At 39.6% G+C, this 25,109-nt stretch overlaps 1 protein-coding gene across 1 annotated transcript in view; it reads right to left on the bottom strand.

The window, feature by feature from the left end:
- The window catches only part of cttnbp2 (cortactin binding protein 2), an 83,630-nt gene that overhangs the window by 3,715 nt on the left and 54,806 nt on the right, over window positions 1–25,109 (bottom strand). Inside the window, exons 9-24 of the mRNA XM_055155826.1 lie at window positions 23,671–23,821; window positions 20,781–21,026; window positions 18,904–19,021; window positions 17,672–17,947; window positions 13,844–13,939; window positions 11,421–11,500; window positions 11,238–11,324; window positions 10,657–10,756; window positions 7,797–7,949; window positions 6,960–7,126; window positions 6,314–6,480; window positions 4,414–4,643; window positions 3,486–3,731; window positions 2,138–2,189; window positions 1,617–1,716; window positions 142–210 (exon numbers count right to left, since the gene is read on the bottom strand). Coding sequence (XP_055011801.1) covers window positions 142–210; window positions 1,617–1,716; window positions 2,138–2,189; window positions 3,486–3,731; window positions 4,414–4,643; window positions 6,314–6,480; window positions 6,960–7,126; window positions 7,797–7,949; window positions 10,657–10,756; window positions 11,238–11,324; window positions 11,421–11,500; window positions 13,844–13,939; window positions 17,672–17,947; window positions 18,904–19,021; window positions 20,781–21,026; window positions 23,671–23,821 — 2,338 coding nt within the window. The remainder of the gene's footprint in view (window positions 1–141; window positions 211–1,616; window positions 1,717–2,137; window positions 2,190–3,485; window positions 3,732–4,413; window positions 4,644–6,313; window positions 6,481–6,959; window positions 7,127–7,796; window positions 7,950–10,656; window positions 10,757–11,237; window positions 11,325–11,420; window positions 11,501–13,843; window positions 13,940–17,671; window positions 17,948–18,903; window positions 19,022–20,780; window positions 21,027–23,670; window positions 23,822–25,109) is intronic.

Raw genomic sequence — 25,109 nt, 5'->3', positions numbered from 1 at the left:
TGAGATCACAAAATTATAAACAATCCATAGAAATGTTCAGAATTCTCAGATGGAATTTGCTTTTTAATTGTCAGATTGCAGATTTGTTGACCTGGTTTGTGGTTAATATCTCTGTAAGGACTTTTAAAAAACTTCTCTGACCTTGTTTCTTTGCTGCTGTTGCTGTTGTCTTGAGCTTTCACTGGGGAACATTTCTTTGGTTTGAGAGATCTGGAGAAAAAATAAATAAATAAAAATTGTTTAGTGTATAAAATTTTACATGGTTTAGCTCATTGTTTCCCAAAGACTGGGTCGTAACCCTTAGGTAGGTGATTTTTTTTGGGTCACCTTGTCAAGATCTGCATGTAGTTCTGCAATATACAGTTGTACAGACAATTTTGTTCCAATATTTCTGGTTCAATTGAATGCTGAAAACACATAACATTTAATGTCCAAATAAGCGACGTATGGATCCTTTTATAGCTGCTTCAACGACTGTTTTTCATTGTTTAAAACATGAGTAATACTAAATGTTCATAGAGACACGATCACTCAGTCACCAATAAAAGATCCTCATTAATGTTCAATAATGCTCAAATCCACCTTTATTTTGTGATTTACAAATAATGTCTATTGACTTGGGTTGCAAAGGTTTGTGACTTTTAAAATATGGGTCTCCAGAAAAAAACTTTTTGGAAACACTGGTTAAGCTAACAAATAGACACACCAAAAGCACCTCTAGAGGGCGCTGCACATCACATCACTGGAGAGAAGCTCCATTATTTCAGTTTTTTTAAATAATTCAGGGGTCTGCAAACCTGTAGCTCGGGAGGTACCAGTAGCTCTCCATCTCCTTCCAATTAGCTCGCCAAGGGATTTCTGAATTATACCTATTGTTCTAAATAACTAAAATCTGATTATTTAACTTTGTAAATGTATCATTTTGGTGTCTAACTTGTGCACTAATAAATGGATAATGGTTTATATTTTATAAGCATCTAACTGTACATTGTTTGTCTAAAGTTTGTCATGGCTCTTATACTTTTTCAGTTTCTTGCTGCCATTAAAATGAGTAGCTCTCTGGCATGTTCGTTTTGTAAAGGAGCTCATCAGAGGAAAAAGGTTAGAGACCTTGAAATAGTGACTAATCAAATCATAAAAGATAACATTTTTTATAGTGATTTTAAAGTGTATTTGAATGCTTATATATGTATTTTACCGTATTTTAGGGAATCTATTGCATCAGGCAGGGGAACTACTAAAGAAACCTAGTTGATAATATGGCTAATTCAAAAACATATAAAGTGTTATATTCACTTTTAAAGAAATTGTACTTTTCAGAGAAGTTATAGAGCATCATACTTTTACTCCTACTAAAGTAATATTTTTTATTGAAATAACAGTACTCTTACTTGAGTAAAAGTTGTGGTTATGAACATTTGTGTTTCTTACATCATTCCTTCAGATATGATTTAATCTCATTTGAATATATAATATTTATGAAACAAGGCCCCATTGAAAACTAAATAAATTAAGAGTAGTGGGAGTAAGAGTAGTGGGAGTAGTGAGAGTAGTAGCAGCAGCAGACGTAGCAGTAGTAGTAATAATAGTAGCAGTAATAGCATTAGTAGTAGTACCTTGCTGATGTCTGGCTCAGATTTGCTGGAGCACATGGTCTGTAATTCTCTGATCAGATCTGTCTCTTCGTCTGAAAACACACACAGCCCCATTCCCTCTCTAAAAAAAAAAAAAAAAAAAGCACAAAATACACATGTTTAGATTGAACTTTACTTCATTATTGTTTTACTATCATTTATTTAACTTTTCAATATTATGCTATGTCATCAGTGGGATCAAAGTTAGCTGCATATCTTTCTCATATAATAAAAAAGTCATATTAGATCAGGCTGTTCTCTATACTCATTAATTTCCTCTGTTATGTTCCTACTGCCCCAATAGTGAACTGTCTGAAGTGGGACAGTGCCCTCTAGTGGACACTTTAAGCCCTTTGCAGTCTTTCAGATGAACATCACAGCGGCTTTGTTTAGACTTATGACTGTGCAAAATCAGATCTGGTGCAATCACGAGAACTACTAGGAACACTGGATCATCGTGAAATCCACACTGTGTTTTTTATCTATTTATTTTTGGAACAAACCTGTGGAGCTGATCACCGGAGAGGAAGCGGACGTCAGAGGTGGACTGAGAAGCTAAACACAAACAACGACATCATACTCAAATTCATTCATTTTTTAAACTGTTCATTATTTATATTTTTTATTATTGGTTAAAAGTCCTATATTAAAATGGATTCTTGTGAGTTTTATACCATGTTATAATGTTGTTATCTCCTCAAAAACATTCAGGTATCTTCACTCAGCTCAAAATGCTCTGTTCCACCTTGTGACGTCATGAAGCGGTAAGTTTCAATAAGGGTGTAACGATATCCAAGTCTCACAGTATGAACCTCACAGTACGATGTTTATTTCAATATCGTGGGAAAGCTCACGATATGATGGGGAGGCTCACGATTAGAAATGTGACAATATCCTAATCTCTCGGTATGATATTTTCATGATATACAGCTCACGGTATTTATACAATATTTATTGCGATATTTTGTGGAGGTTAAACAGCTAAAACTGTTAATCTACTACTTTTTCCAAAGACCTAAGACTTTAAAGTGTTTAGAACTGCTATTTCTTTATGCAGTCTACACTGAAATGGAGCAAAGGATCGTGGTCTATGTAGTTCCCTCTGTCTTTTTTTTTTTAGCTATTGCTGCACCATAACTCTTCATTTAAGCAAACAGACTTGTAATTCGATATATTGTGATGGTCCACGATATTATTGCGAGAACTTTGATGATACGATGTCACGATATTTCAGTTATTATTACATCCCTAGTTGTCAAGTTCACAGCTACCTTTAGTTCAGAAAAAATAGGCAATTCCAGGACTGAAGAACTCAGCGTAAGGGTTTGTGTGTTAAACATGTGTGAATGAAATAAAAAACACAACTCCAGGTCTGTTTGTGATGAGGAAACAACATTAGAACATAGATTAGAAAGTAACGTAACATGGGCTTTTTGAAGTTGCTCTGTGTAACTTTTTGGACTTGTGGCTTGGTCGGTGTCACATACTTGTTTCCATGGAGATAAATACGTTTAATGCCATACTGTCAAACATTCCAGGCAAAGCAATAACATCTCCATGGAGACAAGCAGGTGCAGACCATACACCAGAAAAAGTGAAGTGCTCCTTTAATTAATAATAGCATTTTACAAATTACAAATGTCAGTGTGTTAAGTTAATTAGCAATGACTCCTTAATAAGAACTGCCCATCTGAGTTGCAAATTAGTGGAAGTTAAATTAAATCTTAGTATAATAATAAAAAAAAAAAAAAAGCTAAAACAAAAGTATTACTAATTCATTTTCCATTCAGTGATTCAGTTTGAATATTAAAATATGAAATGTGTAGTAGTGTATTGGAGTTTGTTCCGTACCCTCCCTGAAGGACCCCCCCGCTCCGCTGAGGCCTGACCCAGAAACAGCTCTCTTCCTGGGGGACGTGTTGGAGCGTCTCAGCCTGTGCTCCCTCCTCCTCCAGAGTCTCGCAGGCATAGACCCGGGTTTAGATCCAGGTCCAGATCCTGGTCCAGATTCTGATCTTGGTACGGGTCTGGGGTCTGGACTCAGAGCCGACAGAGGGAAAGAGCTGCCAGTGAAGTCTGGGAGGAACTTGTCCATCTCTGAGGAAAAGAGGAGATTTTGAGCCAACAAGAAAAAACAAGAAAATGCTGTATTTTAATCAGTTTGTCATCCATTGCTTTTGCATTCTGAAATAGGGCTGTACGGCCACTTAAACCTGCCACATGTGGACTTACATCAAAATCAACAGTGTCTAATCATCATAATAATAGTGCTCTAGGCTTGTATAGTGCTTTTACAGACGCTCACAGTCACTTTACAATTTGGTGCATTATTCATCCACTCCACATTACAAAAAAGCTTGGCCAAAACTGAAGATATAAACACTTAAAGCTACCAGAAAATGACTTAAAAGTAGTGAAATTATCTGTGTATGCGGCAAGACAATTTTACTTATCTTAAAATAAACTACTTTTAGACTAGAATTAAGCAGTCTCTGAACTAGTAAGTAGGTAATTAATCTGAAAACAAGATGAATAAACTGATATAAGTTTTAAAATCTTGGCCAGATCAGAGAAATTTGCAGTGCTCAATTAGAAGTGGTAAGTTACTATTGTATCCACAGCTGCCCTGGTTCACACTAACAGAAGCGAGGTTGCCACTCATGCACCGTTTTCATACTGTGAGGTGTCTTGCCAAAGGATACAATGACTAGTTCAGGCTTTGACAAGGAGGTGTGGCCGCATATTTGGTAGTATCATAAAACGGCAGCGTGTCCCTCACCTGATCTGGAGAGGGGACAGTCCTGCAGCACGGCTCTGTTCAGGACGATGCTTAAAGCGGCCTTCACCAGCGCTCTCTGTCCCGGAGTCTGTCCCTCGGTGGGCTCTGGCGAGGAGGAGGAGGAGGAGGGGCTGTGGGGGGAGAGAGGGGAGCGTCTGGGGGACACTCTGGAGACGATGGCCTGTTCGATTCGTGGGACCACCACAGAGTTCCACAGAGCACAGAGAAACCTGCACACACACACACACGCACATATACGTAAACACATGGTACAGGACATTAGAGTTACAGTGGATCATGAACGGCTGATTTAAAGCATCCAACTTACACTAAACAATAAGGATGTAATAATAACCAAAATATCGTGATATTGTATCGTCAAAAGTTTCACAATACTGTGGGGTGTCAAAATATATCGAATTACAAGTTCCTTTGCTTAAATGCATAGTTTTATAGAAGCAACAGCTAATAAACATCAGGAACAACATTTCCCATGATTCATTTTAGTACAGACAACATGAAGAAAGATGTTTTTCACTTGAATTTTTACCATTATGACAGTACTAATTCACACCAAAATACTGTCAGGGTATTTTAAAAGCATAAAAGCGCATTATCTACAATTATATCAGCCTCTTGAAAATATCGCAATAAATACTGTATCATCAGATGCATATCGTGATAATTGTAGAGAGAGATTTGGAAATTGTTACATCTAAACAAAGACCTTGTTGCCCTCCAAGTGTAACTGCCTCTGTCATTTTTGACCAAATTGAGTTTTCTGTTTCATTCTATTTCTATATCTATAGGTGTCATTGGCTCTGTCCTTGACCAATTAGAAATCGTTTTTAGCGACATAAAAATACTTTTCTCCCCAGTTATCTTATCCATACTTTGCAGCTAATATCATCAACATTCCCTGAGGGTGTGAAGCTTGTAGCTCAGGAGTTCCCAACAGCTCTCCAGCACACTCCCAGTAGCTCACCAAGGGATTTCTGAATTGCACATATTTAATATTTTATTAAGGTTTGCCCCTTGAGATGCATCATCTCCAATTCATGGGGATCCTGTATTGTGCTGAATAACAAAATTCAATAAATGACTCTTGTAAAAGTGTCATTTTGATGCCTCACTTTGTGCAGTAATAAATAGAGAGTGGTTTATTCTAAGGCTCGCAGTGGCTATTACATACTAAACTTGCAAATGCTAAAATTAGTAGCTCTTTTTGGCATTTTTATTTTGAAAAGGTATAGCTCACTGGAGGAAAAAGGTTGGTGACCCCTATTGTAGGCACTGCTCCGTCTGAGGCTTTGTTAGACTTTAATCTGATCTTTTTTTTTAACAGAATCTCCCCAGAGTTGGAACAGCTACATGTAAACTGATATGTGCTGTGAAATGACCTAGTTAGCATTAGCCAACAGTTTTTCAGTTAGTCACACTCACCAAAACAGGACCATGAACATTTGTTTTGATCACAGGCTCCTGAAATGTGTTGCATAAATCCCTTTTGTTTTTTTTCTTGAGTTTTCAAACAACATAACACTTTTTCAGCAGTGTTTGCTCATGTGTGCATTGTGTCACCATGCTAACTGCTGAACATTCCTCCATAGACATACATGTAAAACACCCCCAGTGTGATGTCAGTGCTTATTATCAATTATTAGCAGTTTATTTTTGCATTTATCTGAAAACCTTGAAAAAAGATATAGCCAATTATGCTGTGAGGCCAACTATTTGTAACACTATTGTGCTACTGAGAGAAGACTAAAACATGAATGAATAAACGAATAAGACATTCACAAAAGAAAGAGCACACATCACTCTAATAATAATAATTCATATTTCTAATTATGGCCATTAAAATTGCAGTTTCAGTTCACTTTCTTTTAAAAACCTGTACCTGACTGTGTCCTCGGCGCTGGACAGGGGGCAGGTCATAAACAGCTCAGGTCCAATCAGAGCCTCCGTAGTCCCCAGACGACACAGACAAGAGTTCAGACGCTGCCAGAACCGCGTTACCCACAAGGCCGAGCGGTGCAGAGAGCTGTCATTGGACCATACTGCAGTCTGGACACAGGACACCAAATGGGGATCAGTGACCCCAAAAAAAAAAAAAAAAAAAAAAAGAGATACAATTCTGTTTTTAGTCCTGGTTCAGTCCCTGGTTTATTTCTGGTTCAGTCCAGGTTCAGATCTGGTTCAGTCCTGGTTCAATCCTGGTTTAGTCTTGGTTTAGCTGTGGTTTAGTTCTGGTTTTGTCCTGATTTAACCCTGGATCAGTGCTGATTCCATCCTGGTTCAGATCTGATTTAATCCTGGTTTAGTTCCGATTCCGTCCTGATTTAACCCTAGTTCAGTCCTGGTTCAGTCCTGGTTAAGTTCTGGTTCAAATCTGGTTCAGTCCTGGTTCAGTCCTGGTTCGGTCTGATTTAATCCTGGTTTAGTTCTAATTCTGTCCTGATTTAACCCTGGTTCAGTCCTGCTTTAGTTCTTGTTTGGTCCTGCTTCAGTCCTGGTTCAGTCCTGGTTTAGCCTTGGTTCCTCACCTGTAGTCTTGCTCTCAGGGTCCGGTACAGAAGTCCAGACTCTGGTTCTTGGTCCCATCGGAGGGAGACCCAGCGCAGGTGCTGCTGGAGGCGGAGCTCTGAGCCCTGGAGGCGGGGCTTAGACAGCGTGGTGATGACGTAACCACCTTCAACCAACCAATGAGGGCCTGAGAAGGGAAAACAAGGAAGTGATGAGAACTGCACAGCGTCTATAGAGTTTATGGTTCAAACATCTATATTCTCCATTCGGGTTTTTGTGAAACTATTGGACATTAGTATTGGTATTCGCAAGCACGTTTATACGTTACTAACACATGTAACTTAAAATTTTTGTGTCAATAAAAAGTCTAAATCCTTTATTTATCGTTAAGATATACTCACAGTTTTTTCCCCATGTATTTGAGCTAAATTTGTCTTTATTGCATAAACAGCTCTTGAAAACCTGTCAAAATATGTCCACTATGTAGTGTTTGCATCCAATTGTAATTGTAATTGCATTATAGTGTCTGAGAACCATAAGGTGTGAGTTAGACTGCTAGTTGTTTTTAGGTTCCCTTCTCTCTGGACTCGGGAGAATTTAGGAAAAGACCAGATAAACTCATCGTTGTGACTAATTAGGATGTTTAGAATGCATAAGGTAAGTGAGGAATAACTTTGGACCATGGCAACCTGTTTACAATAAACTAATTCTGTTTTTCACGTTCGAAGAAAAATCAGGTACAGGCCTTTAAAAACTAAATTTGAAAGTGGTCACAGATACCAAGCTTGTTTCATTTTGCGTGTTTTATATCATGTTTGTTAGGGAGTTTACATGTATTTGTTAGTGTGTAGATTTACCTGAGCTGGTGTGGACCGTGTGCTGTGGCCCTCTATGGTCCAGACTGTGGCAGATGTCTCCCATCAGAGCACACAGAGACAGCGCCCTCTCCAGGTGCTCCACTGTCACTACAACACGAGCGCCTCCCTCTGAGCCTGCAGGAGCCAGAAGACCTGCAAACATCACAGTCACATCAGGTTAAAATCTTGAAATGGCCCTAGACAAGGACTAAACCAGGACTAAAGCAGAAATAAAACAGGATTTAACTAATAGGACCACCATTTATAAGCAAGACTCCACAAGAACATCTAAAAACAACTAAATCAGGACTAAATAAGGACTAAAAACAGGCCCAGGATCAGGACTGAACTAACACTATACCAAGTGCAAAGCAGAACTTCAAAACAAAAACAACCAAACCAGAAGGACTACCTAAGAACTAAACCAGGACTACATAGGGATTAAACCAGGACTAAACCTAAACTTAAAATAAGACCAAATCTGAGCCAAAACAAGAGTGAAACTGTATGTTTTAGGGTAAGTTTAAATAAACACTGACTTGAAGTGGTTGAAGTGTCTTGCACAAAGATACAACAACAGCATGCACTCAGTTCAGCAACTGCGACCCCTAAATCTTACAATCCCAAGTACCCCCTAACTCACGTAACGTTGATTATTGAGTAGGTATAAGTCAATGAATATCAGCTTGTTTTGATATCTGTCTGTATCATTCTGTAAACACACTCCCAAGGATGTAAAAGTGACTACATTTTACTACATTTTCAAAAGTGATTCAATTTCGCCTCATGTTTTATTCAGAAATCAGTTTAAGTAGCCCCAAGGGTCCCATATCACTGGTTGGGAGACACTGCTCTAAACCACTGAGCCACCGCATGTTTGTACACATCCAGTCATTTTCAGACATCCTCAGCCTGCGTCCTCTGACTGAGCAGCAGAGGGCGCTGTCTCTTGATATGTCTCTTGATTACACTTCTATGAGGTACTATTTTTCCACCTTCAAGGCACTCAAACCACTTTACAACAAGTAGCCACTCGCCCATTCACACACATATTTATACAACAGTGTATACAGACACTTGGATCGAGGAGGGTTTAGTTCAGGGGTCACCAAACCTTTTTCTCTGGGGGCCACATTATCGCTCCTGACTGTGATGGAGGGTTGGGCCAACGAAAAAATATGCTGTTGAGCAGCCAGTCCACCTTTCATCCACCAAATTCTGTCTTCTCTCGTTCGCCCTTGCAAACTAACATACTCTTTGTGTTGGGTTGTATAGCAGTGATGGCGCAGATTATATTCTTTGAAAATCGTTACATATCAGACAAACTGCAAGGTTCTTACACTGAACAAAAAACAAATCGGGCATCCACTGTTATTTGAAAACTCTGCAATCTGTCAACTTTTCGTACTTTAACATTTAGTCATTTTGCTGTCCTTAGCTGCACTACAGTACTCTGTGCATGCCTTGACTTATTAACTATTTGATCTCGAGCTTGTCGAGCTTGAAGTGACGAAAATTCATAAATACATAAAAAATGTAAATATGTCATCTAATTATTTAAATATAAATACTTCATATAAATATACGTTTTTAATTGGAAAAAATACAACAAAATACAAGATGCAGACGTGTTATCATTTGCCATCGGGGCGGCAGTAGCTCAGTTGGTAGAGCATTCGCCCCCTGATCTGAAGGTTGGCTCAACATAAACATCTCAGGTTGAGCGGTCAGATCCACTGACCCACAGGTTGGCTGGTGTGATTCCAGCTCCCACAGATGAATGCTGCCGTTGTGTCCTTGGGCAAGACACTTAACCCACCTTGCCCACAGTGTCTGCGTACACTGGTGTGTGAATGTGTGTGTGAATGGGTGAGTGGTTCCTTGTTGTAAAGCGCTTGAAGGTGGAAAAGCGCTATAGAAAAATGTGACCATTTACCATAAAGTAATTAAAAAAATAGCCCATGACAACTTTTGAGGATCGCCTCATAGGGCCAGCTCAAGTGGTGGGGGCAGAGGGGCTGGGGGACCAGTCAAAAGGGTGTGGAGGGCAGGAGTCGGTCCGTGGGCCATAGTTTGATGACCCCTGGTTTACTGTCTTGTCCAAGGACACAATGACAGCATTCATCTGTGTAAGCGAGAATTGCACCATCAACCTGTGGGTCGTTGGATCTGAGCACTCTAACAATGATGTTTTATATCAAGGACAGGATTTGAACCGCCAACCTTCTGATCAGTGGAAAAACACTCTGCCAAAACTCTGAGCTACTGTAAGTCAAATGTTACCTTTTATTATTTTGGAAATTCTATATTCACTAAAACCAAGCCATTAACTTTTTTCCCTCAATTTTTTACACTCTGAGACTCCCCTCCCTTTGCTCTCTGCACTAACTCACTCCCCTCCAGAGCACTATCCCATTACAATCAAACAAGCGTACATCCCTCTAATGAAACTACTCCACATTGCATCAGGTTTGTGAAGTTGTAGTGTATTGTTTTGCATTCTACTTTTGGTATATTTATGGAAAATCATCGTGTGGGAGCGTGGGTGACTTAGGTTTGCAGGCGGAGCACTGTACAGAATCTTATAGCTAAGTGTAAGGAGGTTTTGAATAGGTCCTGGGGTAGATCGCTAAATTACTCAAACATGCAAGGATGACTTTAAAACCTCTTCAGACATGTTTTTGATGAGGGAACAACATTGTAACGTGGTACAAAAGCTCAAAGTATTGAAAGCTCAAAAAACCCTTCTTTCAAATATTTTATGGCGGTGGGAGCAGCAGCTGAAATGACTATTATTTAAAATCAAGGTTTTGTTGATCTGTGTCACTAATATAAATAAAATAAATCAGGTTTCTCGTACCAGCCTGGATGAAGGAGTCCAGGAGCTGTTCTCTGGTCAGACTGGAGTCCACCTGTACTCTGAAGACTTCACAGTGAAAACCCAACACCTCCTGCTTTTTCTGTGAATAAACAAAAGTGGAGAATGTGCTTTAAACTACAAATATTCACAAAGATAGCACAGGAGACACAGAGGAGGATCATGGGAAATGCTGTCTTTTAATAGCAAAGGAGGCTCCTGAATTTGTCAGTGTGTGATGCAACAGCAGTGAAACCAAAGATTAGCATAACAAGAGAAAAACAGGACTGAACCAGGACTAAACCAGGACTGAACCAGGACTAAACAAGGAATAACCTAGGGCCAAACCAAGGACTAAAGCATGACTAAAGTAGGACTAAACCAGGGCTAAACAAGGACTAAATAAAAATTAAATAAATGACAAAATAAAAACAAAAACAAGACTAAAACACAATTAAACTAGAACTAAAATAGGACTAAACAAGGATTAATCTAGGACTAATCAAGGGCTAAACAAGGACTAAACCAGGACTAAACCAGGACTAAACCAGGACTAAACCAGGTCTTGAGGTAGAAGCTTGTACCTTGATGCAGTGAGCGACCACAGCAGCGATGTTTTCCTGGAGACTGCCTTCGACTCCATGAAGCATCAGGTTTCCATACTGTTCTACCTGTGTTGTACACAAAATTAATATATTAATTGGTACTACTAATACTACTACTGCTGCTGCTGCTGCTGCTACTACTACTACTACATTAGTACATACCAGTCGTACGTAGTTGTTGAGCGTGGACAGAGGGATGAGAGAGAAGAGAGCAACTTCATCCAGACATGATTCAGACAGACCTAAAAGTACATAAGAATAAATCAGTAATTTTCTCGAGGGTTAGTCCTGGCTTGGTCCCGGTTTGGTCCTGGTTTAGTTCTGGTTCAAGCATTTTTAATCCCGGTGGGTTGAGGTTGGACCTAGGTAGTTCTGATTTAGTCCTTCTTTCATCCAGGTTCAGTCCTGATTCAGTCTTGGTTCAGTTCTGGTTTAGCCCTGGTCTAATCCTGGTCTTGGCCTGGTTCAGTCCTGGTTTAGCCCTAGTCTAGTCCTGGTTTAGCCCTAGTCTAGTCCTGGTTTAGTCTTGATTGAGCCCTGGTTTAGACCTAGTTTAGTTCTGATTTAGTCCTGATTTAGCCCTGACTTAGCACTGACTTAGCCCTGGTCTAGTCCTGGTTCAGTCCTGGTTTAGTCCTGATTTAGCCTATGTCTAGTCCTGGTTCAGTTCTGATTTAGCCCTGGTCTAGTCCTGGTTCAGTCCTGGTTTAGCCTGAGTTTGGTTATAGTCCTGGTTGTTTGTAATGGGTTATGTCCTGCTTTCGTGCCAGGTTACTTGGACTTGGGTTTAGTCCAGGTGTGATCAGAGTTCAGTCCTGGTTTAGTTCTGGTTCAGTCCAGAGTCAGATTTAGTCTAGATTTAGTCCCAGTTAGTTGGATCTATAGTTTAATTCTAGAATAGTCTTACTTGTATGGACCTGGTTTATGCCTGTTTTTTATGTATTGCCAATGTCTGTATTATAAATTGTGTTAAATATGATAAAGAATTTGAGAATCAACATATATTTTACAAAAAAACAAAAACAAAACTACAACTCTTTGCTGATATTGCAGTATTTTGAGACTAGATTTGCTAATAAACATTTGCTTTGACATTACTTCAACAGGCAACACTAGTTTTCAGATTAGATCAAAGTACTCCCTTTGTAAACAAAACAAAATGACCACTTTTTAAGGCTCCAACCGTCAAATACCAAAAGATAATCATTTCAACAGAGATATTAGAAGACCAATTAGCAGAAGTTGGCTGAAAAACTGCCCAAACAATTTCACATCTCCACAGGGAACGTGACTAATTACTGTTAACGAGGAGGATGCTGTGATACTGGCTCAGTTTGAATTATCCCGATTCAGTTCAAGATCATTTTTCAACTGTGTATTTGCCAGAATCTGATGCCAAAATGTCCTCTACGGCAAGCCTACCAGTCCAAACAACATCAGGTGAAATTCTGTGCTAGTCATTATGGGTTGAGTCCTGGTTAAGTTTGGTTTAGTCCTGATTTAGTCCTGGTTGAGTTTGGGTTTAGTGTGGGTTTAGTCCTGGTTTAGTGCTATCCTAGGCCCTGGTTTAGTCTTGGTTTAGTCTTGGTTTAGTCTTGACTGAGTTTGATTTAATCCTGGCTAAATGATGCCCTGATTTAGTTCTATCCTAGGTCCTCATTTAGTCCTGGTTGAGTCCTGGTTGAGTCCTGGTTGAGTCCTGGTTGAGTCCTGGTGGAGTTTGGGTTTATCTTGGGTTTAGTCCTGGATTAGTCCTGGTTGAGTCTGCTTTAGTCCTGGTTTAATCCTGGTTTAATGATGCCCTGATTTAATTCTATCCTAGGTCCTGATTTAGTCCTGGTTGAGTTTGGTTAGTCCTGGTTTAATCCTGTCTTAATGATGCCCTGATTTATTCCTATCCTAGGTCCTCATTTGGTCCTAGTTTAGTCCTGGTTGAGCTTGGGTTTAGTGTGGGTTTAGTACTGGTTTAGTCATATCCTAGGTCCTAGTTTAGTCTTGGTTTAGTCCTGGTTTAGATCTGGTTCAGCCTGGTTTAGTCCTGGTCTAATCCTATCTTAATGAAGCCCTGATTTAGTCCTATCCTAGGTCCTGATTTAGGCCTGGTTTAATCCTGGTCCTGTGCTGGTTTTACCTTGGTTCAATCTTGGTTTGGTCCTAGTTCAGTCCTGGTTTAGTCTCGGTTGAGTCCTGATTGAGTGCTGATTGTCTTTTTAGTCCTGGTTGAGTCCTTTTTGAGTGCTGGTTGAGTCCTGGCTTAGTTCTGGTTTAGGTCTGGTCTAATCCTTGGTTTTGTCCTGGTTTAGACCTGGTTTAGATTGGGTTTAGTCCTTGGTTTATTCCCTGTCTTACTCCTGGTTTAGTTCTGGATTAGTCCCTGATTTAGTCCCTAATTTAGTCACTGGTTTAGTCCCTGGTTTAGTCCCTGGTTTAGTCCTGGTTTAGTCCTGGTTTAATCCTGGTTTAGTCCTGGTTTAGTCCTGGTTTAGTCCTGGTTTAGTCCTGGTTTAGTCCCTGATTTAACCCCCGGTTTAGTTCCTAATTTACTCCCTGATTTAGTCCCTGGTTTGGTCCTGGTTTAGTCCTACCTTTGAGCCGGACCCTGACACTGGGACTTGGAAGTTTTCGGACCAGATCCCAGGGACAGAATGAGACCTCTTCACCCACACTCCACTCTCTGTCTCCTGCAAAACAAAGATAGAACAGCACACGGGTAAGTACCCTGGATACACAACCCAGATATTCTTTGGCCTGGTGCGTCAGTCCCTCCAACTAAAGCCACAACAATTAGCATGCTAACCACATACTTCCTGATTATTTGATAAGAATTATTATTAGACGCAGACTGATTTATTTTGACCTCAAGTGCTGCTTGTACAATGTATTTGTACTGGGTAGAGATAGGTTAATCCGCGGGTCGGGCGGGTGGCGGTTTAACTACTAAAAAAAAAAAAAAAGAAAACAGTTATTGTTAGTATTGTTACCTACATCTGAAAAGACGAGTCTCATTGTCTATGCTTGTAGTATGAAGTGTACGTCATATCCTTAATTAGCCCATTTGACCTCGTTTTTATGTTCTGAAGGTTAAGGTTGTGTCGGGTTATTGATGCCTAAGGTTTACGAGGCACATATTATATGCAGTTTATTTAATTGTTTCTAATTTATTTCAGCTGTTTGCCAACACATAAGTGGCTATAGGGCCATATTTATTTAGTTATACATATTTTTTCTTGCCTATTTCAATTGGAATATAAAGAGGGCATTGCCTGATTTCAATAAAGGTTCATCTGGATGAGACGATCTGTCTGTTTTATTTCGATATCAGTTATATTTTAAAACACGCAGACTTTATAACGTAGAATGTTCAGAATGTAACAACATCCAACACGACGGAAAGAAGCTTCAAAAACAGCCTCGTCAGAAAACGTTGTCAATTAATTAGCTGCACAAGAAAACCAGGTAAGTTTGGGGTTGTTACGGACAATTAAGAATGCGAACATACACGCTGAGCCAATTTTGAAATGAATGAGCTTTAGAGTTTGCATTTTTATCGAGGCTCCTTAGTTTGTTTGCTGTATGATTGTTCTAAAATCTAAAATCAATCGGCGGATGGCGGGCGGGTGCGGTTTTGAAAACCTTCAGTGCAAAATGGACAGCGGGCGGATGAAGAGTTTTGTCTTGCGGTTGCGGATGAAAAAATAGCCCATCCGCGCATCTCTAGTACTGGGGCAAGTCAAATATAAGGGAAAAAAGTGATCGAATTGACAACCTTACTATTCTCCTTTATGGTCCAGAAGATTGTTAACGTTTATTGACACTGTAAGAAATTTGTCCTCTGCATTTGACCCATCTTTCAGTGTCTCTGGGTTAAAAACTGTCAAGAGGTTTGCCTATATTCAGCCTCACATTTTATTGTGTCCGGTTATGTATTTTAGCGTGTGTGTGTGTGTGCATGTTTGTGTGTATGTGAGTGTGTGTGTTTGGGTTGTTTGACTATGTGGGGTTGGGGGTGGGTGGGTGGTTGGGTGGTGGGAAATGCGGGACTGTTTTTAATCACTGTAAAGTACTTTGTGTTGCATTTTGTATGAAAAGTGCTTTATAAACAAAGTTTGATTTGATTTGATTGAAGAGCTTTGGGACCCATCTCGAAATCTTGAGGGTTACGTGCCGCTATTTAGACATTGCCGTCTAACTGTCAGAGTAGCAGCATAAATATTAACTACTTCAACATTTCAGTAGCGATTCTTACTTTTTAATCACTGTAAAGTACATTTTGTATGAAAAGCTTTATAAACAAAGTTTGATTTGATTGATTGAAAAGAGCTTTGGGACCCATCTCGAAATGGGTTACCTTTTAAACATTTTTTGACATTGTTCTAGTAGCTTTTTATTGAAATTGAGTAGCGTACTTTATTATTTTTTAAACATTCTGCTTTTCTGACATGAATAATATTAATGTGATAGCCTATTATACTTTGTGCTCACATATATCATAAGATGCGGCAGTAAAGTATAAGGATACAACAAGGATACAAAGATGTTTATATATGTAAGTATGACATGTAGTGAAATTTCAGTTGGTCCGCGTGAGTGTGTGTGTGGCTGTGTGGATGTGTGTGGTTTAAGGTGCCAAAGTGCCAAAGTGCTTGTAGTGCATAAAGTGCAAAGTGATGCGGTTGACCTGGGCTGGGGTGAGTTGCTAAGCAAGAATAGAGGCAGAGCATGGACTACAAATATTTGTCATTATGAAGTTGCTACTAGGGCTGGGTATCATTAAGAAATTGCTGATATGATACATACATACCTCGATACATAGGCCACGATACAATACATATCTCGATACAGTGCACTTTTGATTCAATACAATATGTTTCAAATCGATTCCATACTTTTCAAAAAAAAAAAAAAAAGGCTAAATCATGTCTGTGATACTAAAACTCTTTGTTAAAGTTTGTGCAAAGTTAATGTAATAATGTAAACACAAACATTTTAATCATCAAAACAGTGAAAATGTCAAATGTGTTACATAAATGAGTTTCCTTCCTCTAAACAAACAACAAAACTATATATTAATACAGCAGCCCACGCTATAGATACTGTATCGTCACATTAAACAATAAGATATATGGATATTTCAATATTTTTACACACCCCTATTGGCTACTTTGTGTGTTGGTTTTGTGTGTCACTTGATAGTTGCTGAGATCATCAGAACATCGAAGACCAGTGAGAGCGGCGCCTGGGTAGACTACTGTAACTCTCAAAAAAAAAATAAAAATAAAAATTGTAATACTGGCATAAATAGAGACATGTCGTGATGAATAGGGTTGTGCCAAACTATTGAAATATCTATATATTATATTGTTTAATGTGATGATGCAGTATCGATATCGTGAGTTGACATATCGATATATCATCACCAGGAGTATTTTTGGTATATTTTTCTAAATTTTTTTGTTACAGCACTACAGTTTTGTTGCTTGTTTAGATGAATGAAACTCGTTTATGCAACACATTTGACATTTTCACTGCTGATGATTAAAATGTTTGTGTTTCATATGAACATTGCACAAGAAGTGGTTTAACAAAGACTTTTAATATCACAGCCATGATTGAGCCTTTATTTTTTATTGAACCGTATCAAATCGATTTTAAATATATCGTATCAAATTAAAAGTGCATTGAGATTTGTATCATATCAGCAACTTCTTACTGATACCCAGTCCTAGGAATGAAGGGATGTCGGAACAGGCAGCAGACCCCATCTTGAACTAGTCTTACCTACCTTACTGGAGCATTAAAACCTATGGTGCATGTTTTGGGTTAATGGGGAAAATCGGAGTGCTAAACCCACCCAGACACAAGGAGAACATTCAAACTCCACACAGAAAGAGCTGGGAATCTAACACAGAACCTTTTTGATATGAGGTGGGGTGCTAGGCCATTACAAGCCCGGTAAATACTGGTATTAAAAAACATACTCTACCATATTAGCTAGATTACTTCTAGTACTTAGTAAAAGCACTTTTAGCTAAACATAAATTGAGTTGTTTATTTACGACGCAGCCTCCACTGAACATATGTTTGATTCATGAATTATTAAAAAGTGAAAATGAGATCATCAAATACACAGTGTGAGGATGAGCCCAGAGACACAGAGGGACAGAAGGACAGCAGATGAGCTATTAGTTATTTATGATAGATCTGCTCCTATTTGTCCAGACTGAAAATGTAAGCTATTTTTAATGGATTTTGTTTTATTATAATGATGTAAGATGTAAGGTTTTGCTACTTCTGTTTTATTGTTGGTTTAGTCCCGGTTTTAGTCCTGGTTCAGTTTTGGGGAAGTCCTGGTTTAGTCCTGGTTTTAGTTTTACCCAGAAATTTGTAAAATATTATTTAAAGAACGCTCTCACCAATGCAGATAGACTTGATACTGCGGTGGCTGAGTCCCAGAGGTCTGTCTTGATCCTGGTTTCGATCCTGGTCCAGTTCTGGACATTCACACAGAGACCTGACGTAGTCCATGAATATGTGGACCACTTTAGGCCAGAGTTGAGACCATGCTGTGGACCGGTCTATCACCACAGAACCGAGGTCTAAATGATCCAGAGGGGGTATAGAACTGGCAACCAGAGCAGAGTCGTCGGGAGCCGCTGAGCAAGGCAACACCACACCAACGCGGTATGAATCTGCAACAGAGGAGACCAGGTTAGACCTGGTTTAGCCCTGGTTCAGCCCTGATACCATCCTAGTTTAGCCTGACTTTAGATCTGGTTAAATTCTGATCTAGTCTTGATTCAAATCTTGTTAAATTCTGGTTAAATTATTTTCCAGTCCCTGATTCAGTTCCGGTTTGATCCTGAATTAAATCTAGTTTAGACTTGGTTTTTAGTCTATGCTCAGGTCTAGATCAGTCCTAATCTGGTCCAAGTTCAGTCTTGGTTAAGGCCTGGTTCAGCCCTGGTTGAGCCCTGGTTTAGTCCTGATTCAGTCTTGTTTAAGGCCTCATTCAGTCCTGGTTTAGTCCTGGTTTATCCCTGGTTCAGTGCTGGTTTAGTCCTGGTTCAGCCCTGGTTCAGTTTTGGTTTAGTCCTGGTTTATCCCTGGTTTAATCTTTGTTCAGCCCTGGTTCAGCCCTGGTTTAGTCCTAATTTAGTCCTGATTTAGTCCTGGTTTAGTCATAGTTCAGTCCTGGTTCAATTTTGGTTTAATCCTGGTTTAGTCCTGGCTCAGTCCTGGTTTAAACCTGGTTAAGCACTGATTTAGCCCTGTTTAATCCTGGTCTAGTCATGGTTTAATCTCGGTTTAGTCCTAGTTTAGTTGTGCTTCAGTCCTAGTTCAGCCCTGGTTCAGTTTTTTTCAGTCCTGGTTTATCCCTGGTTTAATCCTTGTTCAGCCTTGGTTCAGCCCTGTTTCAGTCCTGGTTTAGTGCTGATTTAGTCCTGATTTAGTCCTGGTTCAGTCTTGCCTCAGTTCTAGTTTAAACCTGGATAAGCACTGATTTAGTCCTGTTTTAGTCCTGGTCTAGTTTATTCCTGGTTTATTCCTGGTTTAGTCCTGGTTTATTCCTGGTTTAGTCCTGGTTTAGCCCTGGTGTAGTCCTGGTGTAGTCCTGATTTATTACTGATATTAGGTCTGGTCTTACTCAGGTTCTCGAGCAGGTCTTTGCAGTCGTCTGTGGCCAGATCGTGGATGGTCCGGTCCCATTTGTCTCTGATGTTCAGGTTCTGTTCAGGATGAGAACACAGCTCCTCCAGACACTCCTGCGATTAGACACATCCTTTAGTTAAAAACTCTGTAAAACAAGGCTACTGCAGGAAACAGACACATCCAACAACTACAAAATATGGTGTTGGCCTTGAAAACAGCCAAGACCTAAACCAGGACTAAACCAAGACAGGATATGTCTGAGTAAAAGCAGTATTTGCAGTAATAGTAGTTGCAAAAGAAGCAGTATATGTACGCAGCAGCAGTAGTAGTAGTAGTAGTAGTAGTAGTAGTAGTAGTAGTACGGTTCATATATTTACTGATTTGGTCAATGAATACATAATTATAATGTAATTCCTTCATTGGGATTCTGGTCCAGTCTTGGTCTAGACTTTGTGTTATCGTCCCGGGACAAGGACAGAGCCTCATTAGTGAAATGAAAGAGAGAGAGAGAAAGAGACAGAGAGAGGGAGAGAGAAAAGAGAGGGAGGAAGGGAGAGAGAGAGCAAGAGAGAGAAAGAGAGGGGGGGGGGCAAAGCAGAATGAGAGAGCGAGACAAAGAGAGAAATATAAATAAGGAGTGAGAGTGAATGAGAGAAAGAGAGAGAGATGGAGAGAGAGAGACAGGGATAGAGAGAAAGAGAGAGAAGAGTGAATGAAGGAAAGGTGCATTTCATTTAGAGACCAAATGAGATGATAGAGCAATAATGTTATATAAAGAGCAGAAAGAAATGACTCTTGAGGAGAAATTATTACATCAACTCTGTTTCATGTGCACAGTCAATGGAGGACGAAGGGTTACCCCGGGACCAGGATATAAACCAGGACTAAAGCAGGAAAAAACAAGGACTAAACTCAGATTAAACCAGATCCAAGGCTGTTCTAAATACCCATTTCATTTACAGAGGAAAAAAACAGGATTTTGGTTAGTAAATAAAGTTTCAGGTTTTAAGTTATTTATTGCTGAGTGCTGGTTTAATGCTGCTTCATCCTGCCTTTTGTTCAGTCTTGTTTCAGTCGTGATTTAGTCCTGGTTCAGGCCTTGGTCCAGTCTCTAGTGTAGTCCTGGTTTAGAGCTGGTTTAGTCCTGGTTTAGAGCTGGTTTAGTCCTGGTTTAGAGCTGGTTCAGACCTGGTTCAGTCTCTGGTTCCCTCCTTGGTTCAGTCTCTGGTTCAGTCCTTGGTTCAGTCCTTGGTTCAGTCTCTGGTTCAGTCCTTGGTTCAGTCCTTGGTTCAGTCTCTGGTTTAGTCCTGGTTTAATCCTGGTTCGGTCTTTGGTTCAGTCCTTGGCTCAGTCTCTAGTGTAGTCCTGGTTTAGAGCTGGTTTAGTCCTGGTTCAGACCTGGTTCAGACCTGGTTCAGTCCTTGGTTCAGTCTCTGGTTCAGTCCTTGGTTCAGTCTGTGGTTTAGTCCTGGTTTAATCTTGGTTCGGTCTTTGGTTCAGTCCTTGGTTCAGTCTTTGTTTTAGTCCTAGTTCAGGTCCTGGTTTAGTCCTGGTTCAGTCTTTGGTTCAACCCTTGGTTCAGTCTCTGTTTTAGTCCTGGTTGAGTCCTGGTTAGAGTCCTGGTTGAGTCAGTCTTTGGTTCAAATCCCTTAGTTGGTTTCAATTGGTCCCTGGTTTAGTCCTGGTTGAGTCCTGGTTGAGTCCTGGTTGTTTAGTCGTCCTGGTTCCTTGGTTCAGTCCTGGGTGGTTCTGGTCCTGGTTCAATTCTTGGTTCAGTCTTGTTTCAACCCTTGGTTTAGTCCTGATTCAGACCTGGTTCAGCCCTGGTTTAGTCCTGGTTCAGTCCTGGTTCAGTCCTGGTTTAGTTCTCACCTTAAACCCATGAGCAGCAGCGAGGTGAGCAGCGGTCCATCCTTCAGTGTTGGTTTGATTCAGAAGTTCAGCGGAGATGTTCAGTGTCATAGACTCAACAGTGGGGGACGCCGTGGGGTCCAAGTTCACTCTGGGAACGCTCTGAAGGTCAGGGGTCACGCGAGGGTCATTCGTGTGGTACAGCAGCAAACGCAGAAGCTCGAGGTTTCCTGAACGCACCGCGGCGTGGAGGGCACTGCAGCCATCCTAAACACAAGAAATACTGCTTTTAGTCTTATTAAAGTACAAGTATATGAGCTGTGTCCTGGTTTAGTCCTGGTTTGAACTACAGATGGACTAATATGGATTTTATTATCTTTGCACTACTCTGTGACCGATAACCAATATTTGCAGATACAATATTTAGCTTTCAAATCCTCAGCAAGCCCCACAAATTTATCCTAAGTTGAAGTGAAGATCAACTTTCACTTTTGTAAAAATAATATAAAAATGTAATTATCTGGAATGTTTGTGTAAAAATACAACCATACAACACCTTTCTATTCCCATTTTTACTCATTAGTAGGGATGTAACGATATCCAAATCTCATGGTATGATATTATATTATCACGATATGCATCTCACGGTAAGAAATTTATTGCAATATTTTGAAGAGGCTGATATAATTGTAGACGGGACATTAATTTGCTTTTAAAATACCTTGACAAGATTTTGGTGTGAATTATTACTGTCATAATCCAAAGAATTCAAGTAAAAAACATATCTCTTCATGTTTTCTGCACTGAAATGAATCATGGGATATGTAGTTCCCGATGTTTATAAGCTGTTGCTACTATAAAACCATGCATTTAAGCCAAAAAGCTTGTAATTCGATATATTGTGAGACTTTTGATGATAGGATATCAGGATATTTTGTTTATTGTTACATCCTTACTCATTAGTCTGCTCAAAAAGGGGACTCAGAGAATGAAGTGGTACAAAAAGTATATTGGTATCGATCATCATATCAATCAATGCGACTAATCTGTATCAGTATTGGCTGATACCGACACTGGAACCAATATATTGCCAAGTCCTACTGTGATGTAGACTTGATTTGGTCCTGTTCTAGTTTAGTTTAGTTCTGGTCTAGCCTTGTTTTTTGCAGCCTCAAGGTCCAGTGTTTCTGGGTATTTAAACTTTTTTAATACACTTTAGTCTCTGTGTTTCACGCTGTACAGTAGGGACAGACTGTGCCAACTAATTTTCAAGAGCTGTTGAAGTAATTAGTTTACTATCTTATATACAACCCTGTACTCAAAACTGATTTAGATACAACAATGATATACACATAATTTGTCTGTAAAGTTGAAATGAGGCCAAAAACAAAAGCCTTTGGTGTAGCTCATCTGAATAAACTGTGCCTGAATCTGTGTCAAATGTGAACGAACAGAGGGCCCTGTCATCATCATCACCCGGAGCCATAGCAACGGCTGCATCCAGGAGGTTACCGTGGCAACACAGGAAGCGCTCTCATCAGGACCAGATTCAGACAGAGCCCCCTTTCATTAATGCCAAGAAAAGAGACAGGATAACCACTCTGCCACAGCAACACAGTCAGGACATGGACAGTCCACTCAGAGAGGGTTCAGGAGTTTAACCCACAACCTCCTTACTGAGAGGAGACAGGATAACCAGGATAACCGTAGTAGTAGTAGTAGTAGTAGTAGCAGCAGTAGTAGTAGTAGTAGTAGTAGTAGTAGTAGTAGTAGTAGTAGTAACTAAAACAGGAGTAACACAGGTCTGAACCAAGACTGAGCTTAAACTAAAGCAGGGTTAAACAAGGTAGTAGTAGTAGTAAAAATAGTAGCAGTATTTGCAGTTACAGAAGTATGAGTACTAACAGCAGTCGCAGCACTAGTATTTGTAGTAGCAGTCCTCACAGTTGGGGAGACTAAAACTAAAGCAGGACTAAACTAGTGCATTATTTTGTTGCAGTAGCAACAGCAGCAGTAGTAGCTGAAGTAGTAGTACTAACAGTAATAGTAGTAATAGTAGTAGTAGCAGTAGCAGTAGCAGAAGTAGCAGCAGCAGCAGTAGCAGCAGAAGTAGTAGTATTAACAGTAATAGTAGTAGTAGTAGCAGTAGCAGGAGCAGTAGTAGTAGAAGTAGTAGAAGTAGGTGTATTAACAATAATAGAAGTAGCCGCAGCAGCAGTAATAGTAGTAATATTTGTCTTAGTACTGACAGTAGTAGTAGTGTTGTAGTAGTGTTATAGTAGAAGTAGAAGTAGCAGTAGAAGTAACAGTAGCAGTGGAAGTAGCAGCAGCAGCAGCAGTAGTAGTAGTAGTAGTAGTAGTATTAACAGTAATAGTAGTAATAGTAGTAGTAGTAATAAAAATAGAAGTAGCAGCAGCAGCAGTAGTAGTAGTAGTAGTATTAACAGTAATAGTAGTAGTAGTAATAAAATAGAAGTAGCAGTAACAGCAGTAGTAGTAGTATTAACAGTAATAGTAGTAATAGTAGTAGTAGTAATAAAAATAGAAGTAGCAGCAGCAGCAGTAGTAGTCGTCAAAGTTGTAGTAGTAGCAGCAATATTTGTCTTAGTACTCACAGTAGTAGTGTTGTAGTAGTATTGTAGCAGAAGTAGCAGCAGTAGAAGTAGCAGCAGCAGCAGCAGTAGTAGTAGTAGTAGTAATATTTGTCTTAGTACTCACAGTAGTAGTAATGTTGTAGTAGTATTGTAGCAGAAGAAGCAGTAATAGGAATAGTAGCAGCAGTAGTAGTTGTGTTAGCACTCACAGTAGTAGTGTTGTAGTAGTGCTTGTAGTATTATTAGTATTTGTAGTAAAAGGAGCAGTAGTAGCAGCAGTAGTAATAGTAGTAGTATTAGTATTAGGTGTTACTCACAGTAGTGGAGACATTGCGGTCGGCCCCAGCCTCCAGCAGCAGGCGCACACAGTGAGTTTGTCCAGCTTCAGAGGCCAGAGTGAGGGCAGACACACCTCCAGAGGACACAGCGTCCACCTGGGCCCTGGAGGACAGGAGCGCAGAGACACTACTGCAGGGACACGGGGAGACAGAACAAAATGAGGTTAAAGAGACCATAATACACTGTTTTCTCATGTGTTATAATGTTGTTTCCTCATCACAACCTGGACAACTCCACATACCTTGAGTTGTGTTTTGTTTCATTTGTGCATGTTAAACACACAAACCCTGCATATTTTGGCTGTATTCTTTTTGCAAACTGATAATACTCTGTTCCAACTTGTGATGTCATGTGGTAATACAGGAAGTGCTCTACTGTGTTTTTAAACTATGTTGTTAAACTTCATACATGAGAATCCATAAGAATCATTTGGATAATTTCAGCCCTGTTATGAATATTTATATCTCCAGCTAGTCTTGGTCAGGACTACTTTAGATGGAGGATCTGACCTATTGTGTATGTTATGGTATAATGGGGACCCAGAGTGCCCGGAGGAAACCCACTCAGACATAGGCAAAGGGGAAACGAACCCACAACATTCATGCTGTGAGTAGGCTCTATTCATGTTCATGTCACAAAACCAGAAGACGCTCAGAAATATGTGTATGACAACTTCCTTTGGGCTCTGTTGGTGATAGTAACTGAGAAAATGGCTGAGTTTTCTTCATTTAGATGTCATTGTATTCTTTCTTTTTTCCTTTTTATGAATTTTCTATTAATTTGTGTATTATAATTTGTCTTATTAAAAAAAAAAAAAAGATGCCACTGTAGAGTTTCGTTATATTCGGCAGATCAACAGTTCCAACCAGCTGCCTGTCAGTGACACTGAAGATGCGATTAGAGTCTCGTCCCCCATGGAAAGTTTTGGCAGGTTGTGAAGACACTGCTGCTGAATCCACGGTTTTACCACATGCCCAGTGTCGGGAACTACACCCGAAGTTGTCATCTGCATGTTTTCTCTTCCAGTAAGCGTGAACAGAGCCTATAGTGAGCGCTAGCTGCTCCTCCACCACCACAATATTAGCTGACAAGATACCTATATGGCAAGAAATTAAATTGTTTGGATAATGCTACAACAATAAATTTTAGAAATAGTTTTTCCGAGATCTGAAATATTAAAATGTGAAATTCCATTTTAGTCATAATTTTGTCAATTTAGTCATATTTTATGCTGGTTAAATATTTATTAATTATGGATTTTACAAGTAACAATTTTATTAAATGGTCAATTAAAATATTGCAATAAATATAGTTAGATAGAATGTTGCATTGTTTCTAATATCATGCAGCCCTTAACACATTTGCCAAATTTCTTTATTTCCTTAGCAACTAAATGAGAATTCACTTGTATCACCAT

The sequence above is a fragment of the Boleophthalmus pectinirostris genome, unplaced genomic scaffold, assembly GCF_026225935.1.
Source record: "Boleophthalmus pectinirostris isolate CB_2022bp ecotype Guang Dong unplaced genomic scaffold, ASM2622593v1 HiC_scaffold_2, whole genome shotgun sequence".
NCBI classification, from domain to species: domain Eukaryota; kingdom Metazoa; phylum Chordata; class Actinopteri; order Gobiiformes; family Gobiidae; genus Boleophthalmus; species Boleophthalmus pectinirostris.
The sequence above is the reverse complement of the archived record's forward strand: the minus strand, read 5'-3'. Positions and strand labels throughout refer to the sequence as shown.